Source organism: Cololabis saira, chromosome 12 (genome assembly GCF_033807715.1).
Source record: "Cololabis saira isolate AMF1-May2022 chromosome 12, fColSai1.1, whole genome shotgun sequence".
NCBI lineage: Eukaryota > Metazoa > Chordata > Actinopteri > Beloniformes > Belonidae > Cololabis > Cololabis saira.
Window position 1 is genome coordinate 28,834,793 of NC_084598.1, and position 17,287 is coordinate 28,852,079.

Sequence of the window (17,287 nt, forward strand, 5' to 3'; positions counted from 1 at the left end):
TAAAAAATAGCCCAAATTATAGGTTGGTCCCCCTCAAATTCTCCAGCCTCTGCTTTTATAACGGAGGACTTGGGTTGAAAAGGTCTTCCGAGTAAAATAAGTACAGACTTATGACAGTTTGGAAAAGTTTGGCTCATAATGTTATCTTATGATGGGCTGAAACGTATTAAAGAATGCTTAAAAAAGATTAAAAAACAAAAAACATTCTCCCCTGCTCTACTGGATGAGAAAGGGGGGGTTAAACCCTGGACTGGTCACATGCTTGGCCAAGGTCGGCAGTGTTGTATGTATTATTTTTTCACTCAACCGATGATCAACCGCATTACTAACCAGTAGTCTCTTACGAAGATGTGGGAACTTTAAATGTTTATTTTTCTGTCTTTTCATTTGAATCCATGACTATCAGGCTATTTAAATTATGATACATGTTTCATGTTTGCCTTGATTACTTCTTTATTACTCTATTAGAAAGTTGTAATACCTTGCAGCATTCAAGCAAAATGCGATTTCACTCGTGTCATTAAGACATGAAAAAGTGCCTGTTACATTTAAAAGAAAATGTAATGTTCCACATTAGTTGTAAGAAATAAAAGTTAGATGAAATGTGAGCATGAGTGGGCGTGTATCATCTTGCATGTAGCTGTGTTGAGATTTGTCGCTGGCATCAGGCTGTATAGTCACATTGAAGAGCTTTTAGCTGAGTCGGTGCACATACAAAACAGCTCCAGACGGTAGTGCATTAGTAATTACGTCCTGAAGGTGCAGCACCAGAGCCTCTTGTTTTACATTCTCCCATTTTTGTTGTCAAGCCCCAGAGCACATTTCTTAATGCATAATGTCCTTCTAAGTAAAATTCCTGGAATTTGAAAAGCACCCTCTTTACATCATTTGAAAATGATGTACCATGTTGGTTCTGCTGCATTTGTTTTTTTTTTTTTTTTCTGAATGTGTCCTACAGTATGTATATAAAAAAGAACCAGTCTAATAGATGAAGCGGCCGGCATGTAGAATGAACCATCTCCACAATCCTCCGCATTACCTCCACTCTGTGCCCTAATGTGTCAGAGAGCTCAACACTCCTGCTTTTTATTCTTCGGGCATCTCACTCACAATATTCGCATCCCTTTCCTTTTATTTCTCCCATCAGCCATTGCTCCAGACTTCTCCCAGAACTTGTTAAAGGCCCAAACTTTGGCCCGACAGGGTGGCGACGTTCTAATCGAATGCAAACCCAGGATGTCTCCTCGGGGTGTGATTTCATGGAGGAAGGGGAAGGAAGCCCTGCGAGAGAGCCACAGGTACTGGGTTATTTTGTACAGAGCTGCCAGTGCAGTTTGTGAGATAGTTGTTTAGTTTTTCTGCTTTATTTGTGGAACAGTATTTCATTGACTTGTTTTATTTTACCCTACTTGATATTCTGAGTGACAAACTGTGAAGAACAGAATCACAGTGTGTCACAATATAATTTGCATTGCATAACAGGTTCGGCTCCACTACTCTCACTGTTATCTACATTTCTTCCCTGAGCTCCATTGTACTTTGCTCTTCTGGCTGTGCTCAGAGCTGGTTCCTGCACTGTTTATTTAAGGTAATTGGCTGTTCCTAGACTGTGGCATTGGGATCGATACACTGATCCATCAGCTCATTAGCAGCATGTGAGACCTGGAGGGTTATTAGAGAGCGCATGGCAGATGGTGATCCAGGCTACCATCGAGACACAGAAGAAGCTGATAAAATGCGCAAACGGACTGATCAATGGGCAGCTGTTGAGCATATGTTAGTTCGTGATAGCAATGGTGACACCAAAGGAATGAGCCGGGGCTGCACACCTTGTTTTATGAAAAATCAGTACAGATCAATGCGCTGGCTCTGTGTGCTGAGAGGAGATGGAAAAAGGTAAAACAAATGTTATTCAGACCAAAGAGAAAGAAAGAAATAGGAAAAAAAGCCAATTCCCCTTTTTAGAATATAATTCTGGTCAAGGCAGCAGTAGGCAAGGACTTGTTTGAATTTCTGCAGATAAAAGGCAGGTTTTAATATGTAATATCTTTTTAAATCATTGACTGTTTTAAACTGAAATGGAAGGGCAAAAGTGAATGTAAAGATCTTTCTTTTTCTTTTTGTACTATTTCCATGTATATAAAGTAATGTCTAGTCTTTCTAATGTCTTTCTGTTTGATGATCCTTTTATTTCCAGTAGGATTATACCAGCAGGAAGCAGCGTGCACCAACTGGCAGATTGTACTTACTTAGCTGGGTTCCGCATTTCCCATTTGAGCTGATTGTGATTAATTGTTAAACAGGCTCAGCAGTTTTTTTCACATCTAACTTCTGGTATATCAATTGTCACCACAGTGGGGGTGCCACAGGTTTGGTCATGTCTCACCTCCACCAACCCAATAACACGTTTGGGAAGCAGGCCATGCAACACACGGCGATATCTCCTTGTGTGCTATCAGCAGAGTCAGCACCGAGATTACTCCTTATAGATACTTGCTAAATTATGGTCCCAGCTTGCAAATTAATCATCATCTTGATTACTCAGAGGAAAATGCGTCGATACTACAATATGTGATATCACCTTTTATAGATGAGATTTAAGATTTAGCATTGAAGGCCCTGAAGTAGGCGAAAATCTTGGGTTTTGACATTGCTGCAACATCTCTTGCAAATCTGTTCGCTTGTTCTTAGTTTGTAAGCATTTACTTTCCTCCATTTGGAAATGAGGCTGTTAACCGTGCTATTACAACTGTGGCACAATACTAATCCATCCCACTGGCTCAACTAAAGTACCTCTAATTCTTTCTAATCTTCCAGGGATAATGTCTTCAAGGATCTGAAGTAAGGAAAAACAAATCAGCTTAAAATAAAGGTGGAATCTGATTAGTTAATGAAATCATGTAGGGCTGGTACCTAAATCAGCGCATATCAGATGCATGTATAACAAGATAGTCTTATAATGGGGTTTCTGCGCACTCACAGTATGCAGGCAACTATCAGGTTAACATTAAAGGGCTTACTTTAATTAAATTTCACTGCTGACCACAAGCCAGCAATTGTAAAACGGATAAGGGAAGTAGCTCTCAGGAATATTACCTTTAGATTGAGCCACTGTCTTTAAGATTGTTATACTGAATGTTATGCGTTACCTTGAAGAGTAATTTGAAGCAAGCTGCTACTAAAACAGCAGAGGTTCTCCAGTTGTGTTGCCAAAACACAAAACGCATCGCTAGAAAATGAATCAAGCAGCACTTTACAATATTGCATGTTTCTTGTAATATACTGACTTAATTATGCAATCCCTCTTAAGTGGTTAAAATAATGTTTTCATTTACAGCCTCTTCGTTTTTGTTTCACCATGGGGAGACTTTTAGTTTACTGCCAATAGCTCACTTTAATACCAGCCAGTGAGGTTGAGGTAGAGTGCCTGTTTACTTTATCAGCAGCACTCTGGATTTTATGTTCTCCACAAATTTCACCAATGCTTTAATTGCTTTGGGGCAACCTTTGAGAGAAAAAAATGGACCAAAGTGAGAGCATTTATGAAAGATAATGCTCCTTACATCCCTACTGGATCCGACACTGTTTCTTTGTAGCTTTGTGAGGAGGAAGTGTGACATAGGCTACAACACAGTTTAATGCAAGGTCTTATCCCTGTGACATCTCATATCCATAACTCATTGTTATGGCCCATTACAAAGGAAGCTTTCAGTTCAGTTAGAATACATCTGGCTTCATGGTGAATAGGAAGTGTAGAAGAGACTAATGTATTTTAATTCTTCCACCCTTTAAAGCGATACAGGTCATTTCTGATCATTTTAGGAGGTCCACACTGCCTTTAAGGGATCTTTTAGAAAGCATTTCTTTCCAGAGTGTTATATTTGAAAGACTAGTTTGACCCCATTGCACAATTATGTACAGTTTAAAAAGATAAGTTGGGAACTTCTTGTCACGATTTTTAGGGCAAGATATGAATCATTTGGGTAATTAATTTCTAAGGATACATCTGCAATGAAGAGATTGCTGAAGGGCAGCATCAAAAATAGTTAGAATGTAATATGATCAAACTGTCATGACCTTTCTGACTGAGGAAATTAACTGCAGAGGTTTTTCCACTGGAGCTTGCCATCGTAAAAGAGATGAAGCCATGGCATGGCATTTCCTGCTTTGCATTCATCAGAAATGTCAAAAACATATTTCTCCCACAAACACTGAATGTTTATTCATTGTTGGCCCTTTTCTTCGACAAAATACTCTTCTACACAAATAGCATACAGTATGGCAGTAATCAAAGATGTATTTTTGAAAGTAATATCTTAGAAACTGAATCTAAATCTAACAACTGTTTCATATCATTGAGCTGATCGGATTTAAGATGTAAAACTTTTATGATACCGGCACAAATTAATTATTAGTTCAGCATGCGGTGAGTGTCAGTTTTAACAGTGTGATATTTTATTGTCACTGCTGTCACTGAATTTTTCTTCATGTCTGCTCCTCTGGGGAGATCTGAGCTGCTGAAGACAACGTGCTTGAGGCCATTTCTGCAAGACAGATTCTTGGCTTCAATGGGAGAGCTGAACTAACCGATTCTGTCTTTTATTATCATTTCTCTCCTCGTAGGCAAATACAACAGAGGTTCTATAATCAGAAATGGTTCTAACAGTATATCTGCTCTTTTTCTCTTACTTCTAGTTTTTGGGAAGTATGTACAGTTACTGTAGCAATATTCATGTCCAACTATTTACTTAGAAAACCAAATAAGAGTGAAAGATCGGAAGGGATATATTTTTTCTGCCTTCAAGGGTTGCCACAGGGGAGCACCTATTTCCATCTTTCTCTGTCTTCTGCATCTTCCTCTATCCTCCTCGTCCTCTTTGACCACATCTAGAAATCTCTTCTTTGGTCTTCCCCTTTTTTCCCTTGCCTGACACCTTCATCTCCATCATCCTACCACCCCACCATCTCAATCTGACTAACCCTGGGCGTTCCCTCTGACGTTCTCCTTTTTTAACTTCATCCATATTTGTCCCTCCCAAAGAAAATCTAAACATGCTGAGTTCTGCCACTATCAGCTTTGCTTCCTATGTCTGGGTCTGTGCGTCTCTAAGCCATAGGGATGAGCTGGTATCACTACTCCCGGGTAAACCTTTCCCTTTCCTCCAGCTTCTACTTGTCCAACACAGATAACACCGGACACTCTCTTACACCCACTCCACCCTGCCTTCGCGTTAATTCCCTTTTCCATATCCCATTTGCTGTGGGCTGTTGAGCCCAATAATTTGACCTCCAGTACCTTCTTTTCTTTCATCCCTTGCATCCTCACCGCTTCGCCTGCTTCCCTTTCATTTACACACGTATTCTATCTCACTGCGACTGACCTTCAGTGCTCGTCTCTCTAGTGCATATCTCCACCTCTCCAGGTTTTTCTTCCACCTGCTCCCTGCAATGCCTTCCATAAACATCATAGTCCACGGAGACTCCTGTCTGACCTTATTTGTCAACCCATCCATCACCATGACAAACTAGAAGGGACACAGGGCCAACCCATGATGCAGTCCCACCCCTACTTGAAACCCATCTATTACTCCTAGTTCACACCTCACTGCTGTCATGCTGGCCTCATACATGTCCTGTACCAGTCTAACATAGTCCTGTCACCACAGACCACAGACCCTCGGCGCTCTGCCATGACTGCGTCTACATGCAGACAGGCTCCATTTCTTTGGCAGTATGCACTCAAGCTCTGAGTGCTGTTTGTGAATAGTTCTCTGATTTGAATTTGCAACACTTCATCTGTCAGTCCAATGAAGCTGCATCAAAACGAGTGTCGGAAATAACCAGCTTTAACTGTTGGACATTTCTTTTTTCCTCTTAAAAGCAGAATAGGCTCTAACGTTACTAAGCTTTTTCACATGTAGAGGAAAGTGTCCACTTTGACTTGCTCTATGACTTTTTATCTTTAAAATATTTAAATAGTTACATCTATCACTCGAGTTCAACTAGTAATTTGTTATTCTATAAAAGTATCTGTACGTAGAGAATACATTAGGCAAGAGAAACCTGCAGTAATGGAACTTGGGGATTGCTTCCAGCAATTGCAAATTTTAAAAGAGAAACAACAAGATAAATTTGTTTTGACTGCTGGATTGCCTCGAAAACAGTGAAGACAAAATTATGGAGTGTGAATTCAGTAATTTTGTTGCACAGTAAAGCCAAGCTTTGATTAATGTTTCATTAAATACAGGTCTAGAATGAGCTGTCGTGTGCACTCTGAAGACATAAATAAATCCTTTTAGCTTGTAATTGAAACATTTCATGCAACATGTGACTGGTTTTTCACAAAGCCAAAGGAGAGTTTTTTTTGTTTGTTTTGGCATCAAGATTTCCTCCTCGATTTCATCCAAATGATTAAGCTTCAATTTATTTAATTAAACTCTTTTTTTCCTACCCTTTTGTCTTGGCTGTTTTCAAACCACTCTAAAAATGCAGTATAATTAATGTAATTGTGTGTTTCTCCTTCCATGTTGTTTGTGGTCATGCTGTTTGGACCCATTTCACTGCTACCAAAATAAGATTTTGTTTGGCAACCTCAAAATATATCCAATTATTTAACTTTGCAACACCTTCAAATGTGTTTGATTATAATCTGCAGTTTGTTAGTTTACAGTTCTGATTATTATTTAGTGTTTCATAAATCGCAGTGAAATAAATGTAACTGTTGCTGTGAGATGAAATGGTTGTTTTAATGAAAGGATAACCGCACAGTTTTATTTTCTTCTCTAGTCAGATTGTCAAATTAATTAAATCGAAATCCTGTTTGGACTGGATAGTAGTAAGAGTTGTTTCAATCAGTGTTGGATTAAAAAAACTAATAGTTTCCAAGAAGGCACTGTGTGAAAACGTATCTTAATAAATCAGTCTCTAAATAGACTTTTTTAGGTTCTGTTAATTGTTAAATGTTATCTGCTATATTTCCCAAGCTTTACTATCTACATTAAAGCAGTTTTATGGTGTATGGTGTATTTATGTGTGCCAAGAATTATTTAATCATCTTTTTATTTACTCTCTATTCTTTTCACTATCCCTGTTAATTCAAAAATCTGTCTTTTCTCCAATATAGTGATCATGCACTGTTGGGATGAAATTGCTAGTGAGAGCCAAAACTGTAAATCTGTACAATGAGCTTCTACTTTTATTACATTGCCATGTAATGAAATTATTAAACACAAAAACACTACAGGCAGAAGTGTAAATGTTTTAGTAGCTTTAATATGTACTTTGTATATAAAGGTTTGCAATTTCTTGTTTTTCCATCCCCTATAGAATAATGGTGTTGGATAACGGAAGCCTACGGATATCCAATGTTACTAAAATGGATGCAGGACTCTACACTTGTGCAGCCAGAAACCAGTTTGGAGTAGCAAGTAGTACTGGAAGCCTTTTAGTTAAAGGTAAGTTACCCCAATACCTTGGCTTCTTGACTTTTTCTCGGTTAACTCAAGTTAATGCATGAAATTGAAATGGAAATTGCATTCTTGGTAATTATCATTTCTATATTTCAATTATATATCGTGTAGCTGTCAACCCAAAGCAAATCAAGAACCCCTCAACATAACGTCACCTACGCTGCAGGTGACGCCCCCTCCCCAGCTTGACTTACATGACTGCAGTGATCACCGACTTGCAGCAGTGTTACAACAGCTTTCTTTACAATTAAATTGACAGGACCAAGCTGAAAATGGTAGTGGCCATGCAAGCAATACTGAGGGAGGTCAAACATCGACTGCGTGAAGGTCTCAGAGCAGCTTCACAGTGATAAGGGCAAAAAGAAAAAAAGCAAACAAGAGGTGATTTGAGACTGCAATCAACAGCTTGTGATTCAAGTGGAGAAGACGAATGTGAGTTGTTCTCCATAGTGGCACCTCCGGATGAATCCATCCCCAGCATCCACAGTAAAGATCCCAGCTGAATGAATGACAAAGCAGTGAGACGAGTGGGTATTTATCTTCCCGTAAAAGAGACAGAACGGGAGGGGGGCTGTTTGAGTGCAGAGACTGGAATGAGCTGGGGTCAAAAAGGGACAACAGTAAGACACTGCGGTAACCTGTGGGACCTACTTAGGTTTACATTTATTTTAATCGCCGTACCTGCAGATGACAATTTAATATGGCCCTTGAATAATAAATGAATTGGATCCAAGGAGATTTAAAGCAAGTGTCGGATCCTGTTCTGGGCAAAAATTGACTAAGAGTCCATTGATGATGAAAGAGGCACAGTTCATGTTGTGAAACAAGACACGAGTCTACAGTATGGATGTTTAGAGACTTACTAAGCCCCATCCCCTTTCCACCCATCCCCACCCACAGGGATACCCTTGATTGAGCTCTTTTTAATTGTTTTCCCTTTAATAGGAAGAGTGATCAGTCTGCACTTAACATACTGCTGTTACAATCCTGCAGGGGTACTATTGCAGAACCTGCAGAATTTGATATTGGGAGGGAGACATGATAAAGAATAAATAGTGTAGTACTAATGCACAATCATTGAACTATTTTTTGATGACCAAACTTTGGGAACAGAGATTTACAACTGTCTGAAAGGCCACTAAAGCAAATATGGAGGTCATGAGAGAGGCCGCCCAAAAGAAAAAAAACAATAAATGAATATTCTTATATGAACAGTTTTAACTGTGCTCAGAATGTAAAAGACATGTGAAATGCATTAAAAATTAAATGTATTATTTTCATCATTGCAGAGGTATAATGAGTGATTGAGAAGGTCAACATGATAATTAGAGACAACAAAAATAGTTATTTTTTACTCTAAACAGTGTCAGATTGAGCAAATATGCTGAAACAGGAAAAAAATGGGAGATTTATATATATTTTTTTAAATTTAGAAATCAAGTACTCACAGGTTTTCTGTTGTCTCTTACATTGAGTATGTACTTTTTGCTTAGATTCTGCAAACATTAAACTGAAACTGGCTTCCCAAAGAGGTTTAGTCACACAACATTTAATTAAGCCCTTATGTCTTTAGTCCCAAGAAGGACAGGGATGTAACAAATCCACCTTATTATAGACCCATTAGTCTTCCCAGTCTGGATTGTAAAAGATTAACAACTTGAAAAGATGCCTTTATCCAAGTTCTGCCTAACTTTGTACCTTCTAAGGCAGCTTTATGAAGAATTCATCCTCTGCAGACAACAAGACATTTCATCAGTGCAGCCTTGAATCTTTTACCCAGGCTGTTTCACAACCATCCATGCCTTGATTCATGTGCCAAAAATATCTCTCCAGCTGACGAGGTAAACAACTTACAGATGACAAAAGAACCCACATGACTGACAGGAGGGTCAGTGATGTGTGATTCCCCCCCAGCAAACCTGAACTTAAGCTTTCTGGTTGGAAGCATCCACATCTATAATAACCAAGAAAAAAAAAGTCCAGTTGACTTTGATTCAAGCTGCTGAGGACTACCATGATCCGATTTCCGATTTGGAAAGCACATCAGGATGGGACAGCATTACATGACAGAGCTGATCAGACTAGAATTATCCAACTTCCCCAAAGGGATTTCCAACCAGTTTCACATCTCACAGCATTTACTGTACCTCTGAAGTTGTCACAAAGTTGTCTTTCGACTTAAAAAAAAAAAGACACACCTTGAAGAATGTGGGTAGAGCTGAATCAAGAAGCTAACTCCACCCACTAAAAACCTACTTCTATGAACAGAGCTGTGAAGGTATGGTTGAAAAGAAGGGACCTTTGTACTGTTCCTATGGTGTGTGTGTGTATATAGACCAAAACAGGTCTGAAAAGTAGCAACTTTTGGAAAAAAGTGATAATATTTCTCAGAGACGTCTGGGAGATTTGCAAGGCCCTGTGCGAAATGGTCAGGGGGGGCCCTCACGCGTGAGTGTAGCGAGCGCGCGCAAAATTTTTGTTTTTTTCGGGTCAGATCGGGTGTCTATATGCGCAATTTTAACTCTCCAATTAGCAAAATACTGGATACCTTCCCCTGCCTCATCATCATTTGGCTTGCCTGGATGCGGGGCCCCACGGCTGCTTGAGACCCAGTCGGATCAGTGATTTTTGTAACAAATTTATCAAACGAGCCTTTCAGAGAGGCATTAAACTCTTCCATTTTCTTTTGTTTTTTTCTTTTTTCATCCCCTGATGGAAATTTCCTGAATCTGTCTCGTTCTCTCGACATTGTGTGACAGTTTGTTCCACACTTCACCCGTCTGGATCAGAGCAGCTTGTGTCTGCGCTTGGTCTGATCAGTTGTATTGAACAACAGACACGCGCATCATTGCACATATATTTATTGATATGCACAGACTAGTACACATTTAGTTCTGTAATGGAACGTGACTGTTGATATTTATATATTTATAAGGGAAAAAAGGAAAAAAGAACCAAAAAAAAAAAATTTTTTTTTTTTTTTTTCAAAAACGGCCCATAGCGCGAGGCCCCTTGGGGCGCGAGGCCCCGTGCGGTCGCACGGTTCGCACACCCCTTGCGGCGGCCCTATTTCTCCTTTATGGGAGAGCTGTCCCTGTTGAGTTATTTCTCATTGTACAAGGTAGATAATAAAGCAAGCTGAAACTTTGATACACTAAATTATATTGGAAGTTTTCAGTGAGTGTTAACTTACAGCAGCACAGCATCCATTCTTGAGGCACAAGCACACACACATTGCCATAAATTTACATGAGCCCAAGCAGTACAAGGAAATAAGGCAGTGCTAATGAATATGTTGGCCGGTCTCCTGTGCTAGCCGGACCGGTGGTCCTCTAGCTGCCAGAACAGGCCCATGTACCTGTCATACCAGGCAGGTCTCAGCCTCCATTGGCTTTTTTTTTTCTAGCTCTACCAGCTATGTGGGTTATGTTATTTTAAGACAAACCTTTTTGTACAACGTGCCCTTTTTTTTTAGGTTCATTAAACAGACTACTTTCTCCTGCCTTTTGGCGGTTTAAGCAGGACGAACAATTGCTCTAGCTTATTTGGAAAAGCAGGTTTTATTTATTTTACTTTTTCTTTTGCCCCGGTTTCCATACTTTACATCAGCTTTTAGTTTTTAGGCATGTAGACATGGAGCAGTTTGAGAAGTTTAGGTATCAAAGAGGCTCATCATGGAGGCTGCAGGCCACCATTTGGGAGCCAAGTCATTTCAAGCTTCAATATATACTTTTTTTTTTGGGGGGGGGGGTTCCCATTGAAGACTCACACATATAACATTTTATTATTCTATCCCTGCACACAGACAAACACATTTGTTTTATTCAGTAAATGATCTGTGTGCAACCTCTTTAAAAGGACAAGCCACAAACAAATCTTTAAAACGAAAAACGTCTCTAACCGACATTAAAGCTCCTCTCTTTTTTGTGTACTTTCTGTCCTTTGGGTCTTTTTTGTTTTGTTGAAGCCCTTTTCCCCATAACTTCTGATTCATTTTGATGTCTCGAGGTCAACACTTGATGTTTTATTTTCTGTTTGAGCTTTGAAACAAAAAAAAATTAGTTTCTACAATCTCAAGCACTCAAATAATCTCTCACGCTCTCATCCAGTCACAACTTTGCACCCTTTTTCACATTTCTCGCACCCCAAAACTGTTTAAGTAGCGCCCTGCCTGACACTATTGCATATATTTATTTTTCCAGTAGTAATTTACTATTTGCAGCTTATGGATGAAAGAGCATATTGAATAAAAAAGGAATCAGTTACAAAATATCTACCAGATATTTATTGGCAAGCTTTGAGCACTTTCAATATTTAGAATTAAAAGAAAATAACCTTTTGCTTAGCTTAACCAGGACCGTTGTTGTTGCTGGTGACATACAGATGGCCATATTCAGTACACGTACATCTGAACATTGCATAACCACTTACCAGAACACCCGCAAGTTAAAGCTCTCTTTACACCACAGGGCCTATTCTGCTTTTTTCCCAAAGTGTCTCAAATGTGCCATCCTCAAAGCCTCTTCCTTCATGAGGTTATTCAGCTTGACCTGTCTCCAGTGTCTAAATGATGGCTCACTTCAATCCGACCACTCCCCGGTGTCTCTGAAAAGGTCAACCCCTTACTTTGTGTCCTTTTCATATCGGCTCCTTTCTCATCTGGTTGTCTGTTTTCGGTTCTTTCAATGCCCAGGTCTGCGCGCCAGATCTGCAGTAGTGCTTGGCTTCAGTCCTCAGAGGCTTTCAGACTCAACATTTCTGGAGGCTCGCTGAGGGAAATGGGAGCTAGGATGCTCCCTGAAGCACCGCATACTTTCCAGGGCTTTTTTATCTGGTGGCTGCTACAGATGGACTGCTGAATAAATGTAGCAGACGGCCGGAGCTGGTAGATGACTTAAAATCACACTGTAATTATTCGGACCTATCAAGGCTCAATGAATTCCAGCTTTGATATGAGCCTATACCTGTATTTAGTTCTTTTTTTCCCCCCTTTTTTTAAACAATATTCAAATCTGCTGATAATATGGGTGATATGGTTTTGAATATTGTTTTTTTTTTGCTTGTTTTGTTTTCTGAGCTACACCTTTTTGTTGTCTCACAGAAATTACGTGGACATCCCTGAAAATGTTGTCTTGAGGGGAATATATGTTGCTCTAAGATGTCATGTCCTTTACTGAATTAATTCTGCACCGACAGAATAGTTGTTACGGACTCATCAGAGTCCCTGTTGAAGAGGGTGTAGAGGATGGATGGATGGATGGATGGATGGATGGATGGATCGATGGATCACAGAGGATTAAATTATATTTTCCAACGTCACTGATACAACCACACCAGTGATCCGTGGGTAGGTTTAGAACCAACCAGCATTTTCAGTCAACCCGACTGCAACTAGAACTGCACAATTTTAATAAACACAAGATATTACCCGACCCGCTACGCGACCCACAGTTTTTTCTTGGGTGAGCTGGGAGAGAGAGCAGCACTGCGCTGTCAAAGCTCATATCAACAGCTTGTGTCTCAGCATTAACGGCCTCGGCTATCAGGCACTACAGAGACAATCAAGTTGGGATTTTCAGCTCTATGTCAGTTGTCTGTTATTAATTAAAGGCCCATCCAACATTACACCCAGAATAGAAATTGTGGCGCTGCGCCTGCCGAGACATACAGATTATTGCCCAGACAAAAAAAGGGCTTTCTGTGACTGATTCTTGGATATATCGTATTTTAAAAGAAAAACAAAAAAGTTCCCTGTTCTACAAATAATCATGGTCTGTCTTAGCCTAAAGGCTCAAACATTGATGATCCATCAGGACAACAAATATGATCTTGATTCATTGTTTCCTCAAACTTTTTTTTTTTCTATATGGCTATCTTTCCGTTTTCAACGTCTTCAACTTTTCCCTCGCACGCTTGCGCCTGTACGGAAATCTCCTCCATCAGTAAATTATGTCTTAGTATTTATGACTTATATAGCGTTTGCTATATTTTTTACATTGTGTTAAAATTGTTTTCAAATATTCATTTTCAAAGTACAATAATTATTCTAACCAGCCCGACTGAACCTGACCCAAAACTGATTATGCATATTTTTGTCTGACTCATTACCTGCAGTGACCGCAGGTGACCGCGGTCGACCGCTCAGTTCAGATCAGCCCGTGCATCACTGAAGCCTGCACATCACAGAGCCTGGCTTTTCAACTTGCTGGATGGCTTTTTGTTTCTGGCCTGACCAAATTTTCATTTATTGAAAAAAGATCTGGAATACTGATTTGTCTCTTTGTTCGTGTTTAACAAAAGTTTCCCAAAGTAATCATCACCTATGTGGTTGCATAAGTTATTGATGACTGACGGCTCTTTGACGCAGTCCCATCTGAGGGATTTACTTGCTCTTTATGCTGTAAAAGTCCTCAAAATGTTTTCAATTCTTTAAAGACAATACTCAAGGAGAAGTATGCATGTTACAGATTTATTTGAAGAACATTGCTATTCATTTTTTTTTTTTTTTTTACTGGTGATCCTTTTCCTATCTTCGCCCCTCAGTGACTTAGCATTTGCTGATATGGTTTTGTAAAACATCATCATTACAGTCAGCTGTTAACACACCTGTTTGGAATAACATAATTATTAATTTCTCCATTAAAATTCTTAAATTTCCCAAATCTAATCTTTTTCTGTGGCCTGGTAGATCAGACCAACATCTAGAAAGATGATAAGCACCAACGGCTGCTTATCAAACTGCCTTTGCAGTTTGTTGGTTAGTGCAACAACCAATCAGAGCAAGGAACTAGAGGACATGGTCATAGCGACAGAAACGAGTCAAGAGTGTGTTTTGTAGGAAAGTAATATAACTTTTGAAAAATACATCCACCATGCAAAGGAGTGATTTGCTGTATTCTGTTCAATTTTCAAAGGAAAGCCTGAATCTTAAACAGTTGATTCCAAAGCTGATTCAAATGGAGGTTAATCTGCAGCTGCAGCCATCCACACCATTTACATCCAGATTATGTTACTGCTCTGTCGTCATCGTGCTAAGCCTGCACAGCGACTCACTACAAGGATAGACTGATTTGATTTGCTCCCCAAGACTCTAGAATATTTAATGAGCTTCAACGGACGGTAGCTAGACATACCTGCAAAGCAAATCTAAATCATGCATTGAGTTCATAGTGTGTGCAAAGAAATAAGTCACAGTAAGTAAAGTAATCGCTACAGCCTTTTCACCCCTCTTTGTATAAGACAATTCTGTACCATATCTTTTTTTCTTTTTTCTGAGTTTTGCATTGCAGTGTACCTCATGGTTTACTATCATTTCCACTCCAGCAGCAGCTTTTCATCCAGTGATAAATCCATCCATCATTTGTGCAGCTATTGCAACCCAGTGCTTTCCTGTTGGTGATGTTTACTTTGAAAGCAATTTCCATTGTTACACTGTGAGCATGCTCTTAGGTTATTATAAATGTGTGTTTGGCAAGCTTCATTGTTAAGGTAATGACATTTTATCATCCTGCGCAGTGCAACATGACAGCTTTTTCGTACACATGTGACCAAGGTGTAGCAAAGTATTAAAAGTATATGTTAATGAAAGCTAGTTGGTGAATGGCTGTGAGCATTTAACAGTTATAATAAATTGACTAGTGTGTGTGTGTGTGTGTGTGTGTGTGTGTGTGTGTGTGTGTGTGTGTGTGTGTGTGTATATATGTATGTGTATGTGTATATATATATATATATATATATATATATATATATATATATATCATAGTGTTTTCTACATTTTCATCACATACATACGTCATTACATACATATATATGTATAGAGCGAGAGAGAGTATACATGATTACTATCCTAATCTTCACTGCTGACCAGGAACAACATTCTTTGTCCAGCTACATGTACAAAAGCAAAGAAATGGGCAGAAATGTTGATGAGATAGATGCACTGTTGTCATCGACCCTACAAAAAAATACCAACTTCCTGATGGAAACCCACATCAACAAGATGGACGTGTCACCAGCTAATTATTTGTCTTGGAAAAAATATAAATAGGATCTTGGTGGACTGACAGTGGCTCGAGGAAATGAGACATGAGGCTCATTGCCTTCATGTGCCGCAATGTTTAATTCATACTTTTTTTTTTCCTTTGCACAGTGGTTCATAGCCATGCTTGGTTTGTTTAAGATTTCAATCCATTTAAATCACACACTTCTGCAGTGCAAGGCATTTTGTAGGTCTTTGTGAAGAGCAGAGTCAACAACCCTGCTCTATTAAAAAGCCTGATGGTGGTGTTTTTTCATAGGTTTTTTTGAATTGCAAATCAAGTTTTATATAGAAGCTGAATTTTGCTCTTTTTTCCCCCACAGAGCCTCCTTACATGCTCAGTGGGCCTGTTAGAACACTATGTAAAAATAACATGCATGTATGTTGCTCAAAGTCTGCATGCCGTGCTTCGGAAATTAGTCACAGAGGGATACTAAAGATATATCAACGCACTGTGTGCAGTAAGGTTTAATGTATCTAGCGGCCCAACTTATTGTAATCTGCATTTTTATTTTTTTATTTTTATTTCTTTATTTAATTGAATTTTCTCCTAAAAAAAACAAGAAAAATAGCTTGTTTTCAAAACTTCAAGTGATAGTTTCCTCTTTTTCCTTCTTTTTTTGTACATGTCCACTAAAAGCATTCAGTTAATAATTATAACCAGGAAAACAGTGGATTACTGGAATGACGTATAACATGAATATTTTATAACTACAGTGTGTATCCAGAGGGCTAGTTTAGAAAGTAAATCTTGAGGCGTTTTAAGTTCACTTTCACCCCTCTACATGGCTCTTTCCTGTTACCCCATCTCATTAATGGCTCTATTTAAGGACCCAGAGGTCTCACGTGTCTTCTGATACATCTCACCTTCTGAAAATCCCACCACGTCTCCATCTTCCACATGCAGGCTCCAGTTCTACGAATTGGGGTTTAAGTTTCACCCATTAACCTCCAATATCTGCACATATGCCTGATAAGTGATGCATCAGATAGATTGGATCCTGAACTCCACAACTCAAATGTGTTTTATAATTATTGAAGTATTTGTAGTTTTCCTTATGTGATTTGACAGAACTGTTGGATGTGTAACAAGAAAGAAAAAGTTGATTGTCATAAATGTTCTGACAGGATACAGAAGTTTGCTGGTTTTACAAAACTGTAGATTGTCCAACTTGCTGATGATGCATTCATTGCAGAGGAAAATCATTCCTAAGATGTATTGAATTGATTGCTGATGATCAACTTCTCCCCAGGTTATTACGTCACTGAATGTCAGGTGCAATATTTATGTTTTGGTGCGTTAGGATGTGGATTTCCAGGCATAATGACACATCATACAAATAAAAAGGTTCCCTGTCCCTGATCAATGTAGTACATAAAGCTCCTGATAGCTGTTTGAATATGTTTACTGCCGTTTTGTTAATTTACAGAATGAGGATGGATGTTTACATTGGACACTAGGGATTCATAGGGCCAATTTGTGAATTTCCCTCCAGTCATAAAACGAAAGGTCTTTGACAGCTTTGCAGTCGTAGGCAGAAAGTTTTGCCCCCTCAGTTTACAACTTGTGCCAAACTTTCCCCAAGACTCTCCTGGAATAAAATGCCAAGGCCAGTCGGTTTTCCCTATGATAAGTGAAGTAAACAAGCTAGCTTGTTTTGACAGAGCTGAATATACAGTAGAGCTTTACTCCCCCCTGATATGCAGCACAGGTTTGCCTGTTCATTAGATGTTTGTGGCATACATGCATTATTCACAGTGGATTGTGTGTAGGCCTCTC

General features: G+C 39.1%; 1 protein-coding gene across 1 annotated transcript in view; it reads left to right on the forward strand.

The window, feature by feature from the left end:
* cntn3a.1 (contactin 3a, tandem duplicate 1) overlaps positions 1–17,287 on the forward strand; it is a 102,208-nt gene that overhangs the window by 70,888 nt on the left and 14,033 nt on the right. The window contains exons 11-12 of the mRNA XM_061736430.1: positions 1,148–1,298; positions 7,327–7,454. Coding sequence (XP_061592414.1) covers positions 1,148–1,298; positions 7,327–7,454 — 279 coding nt within the window. The remainder of the gene's footprint in view (positions 1–1,147; positions 1,299–7,326; positions 7,455–17,287) is intronic.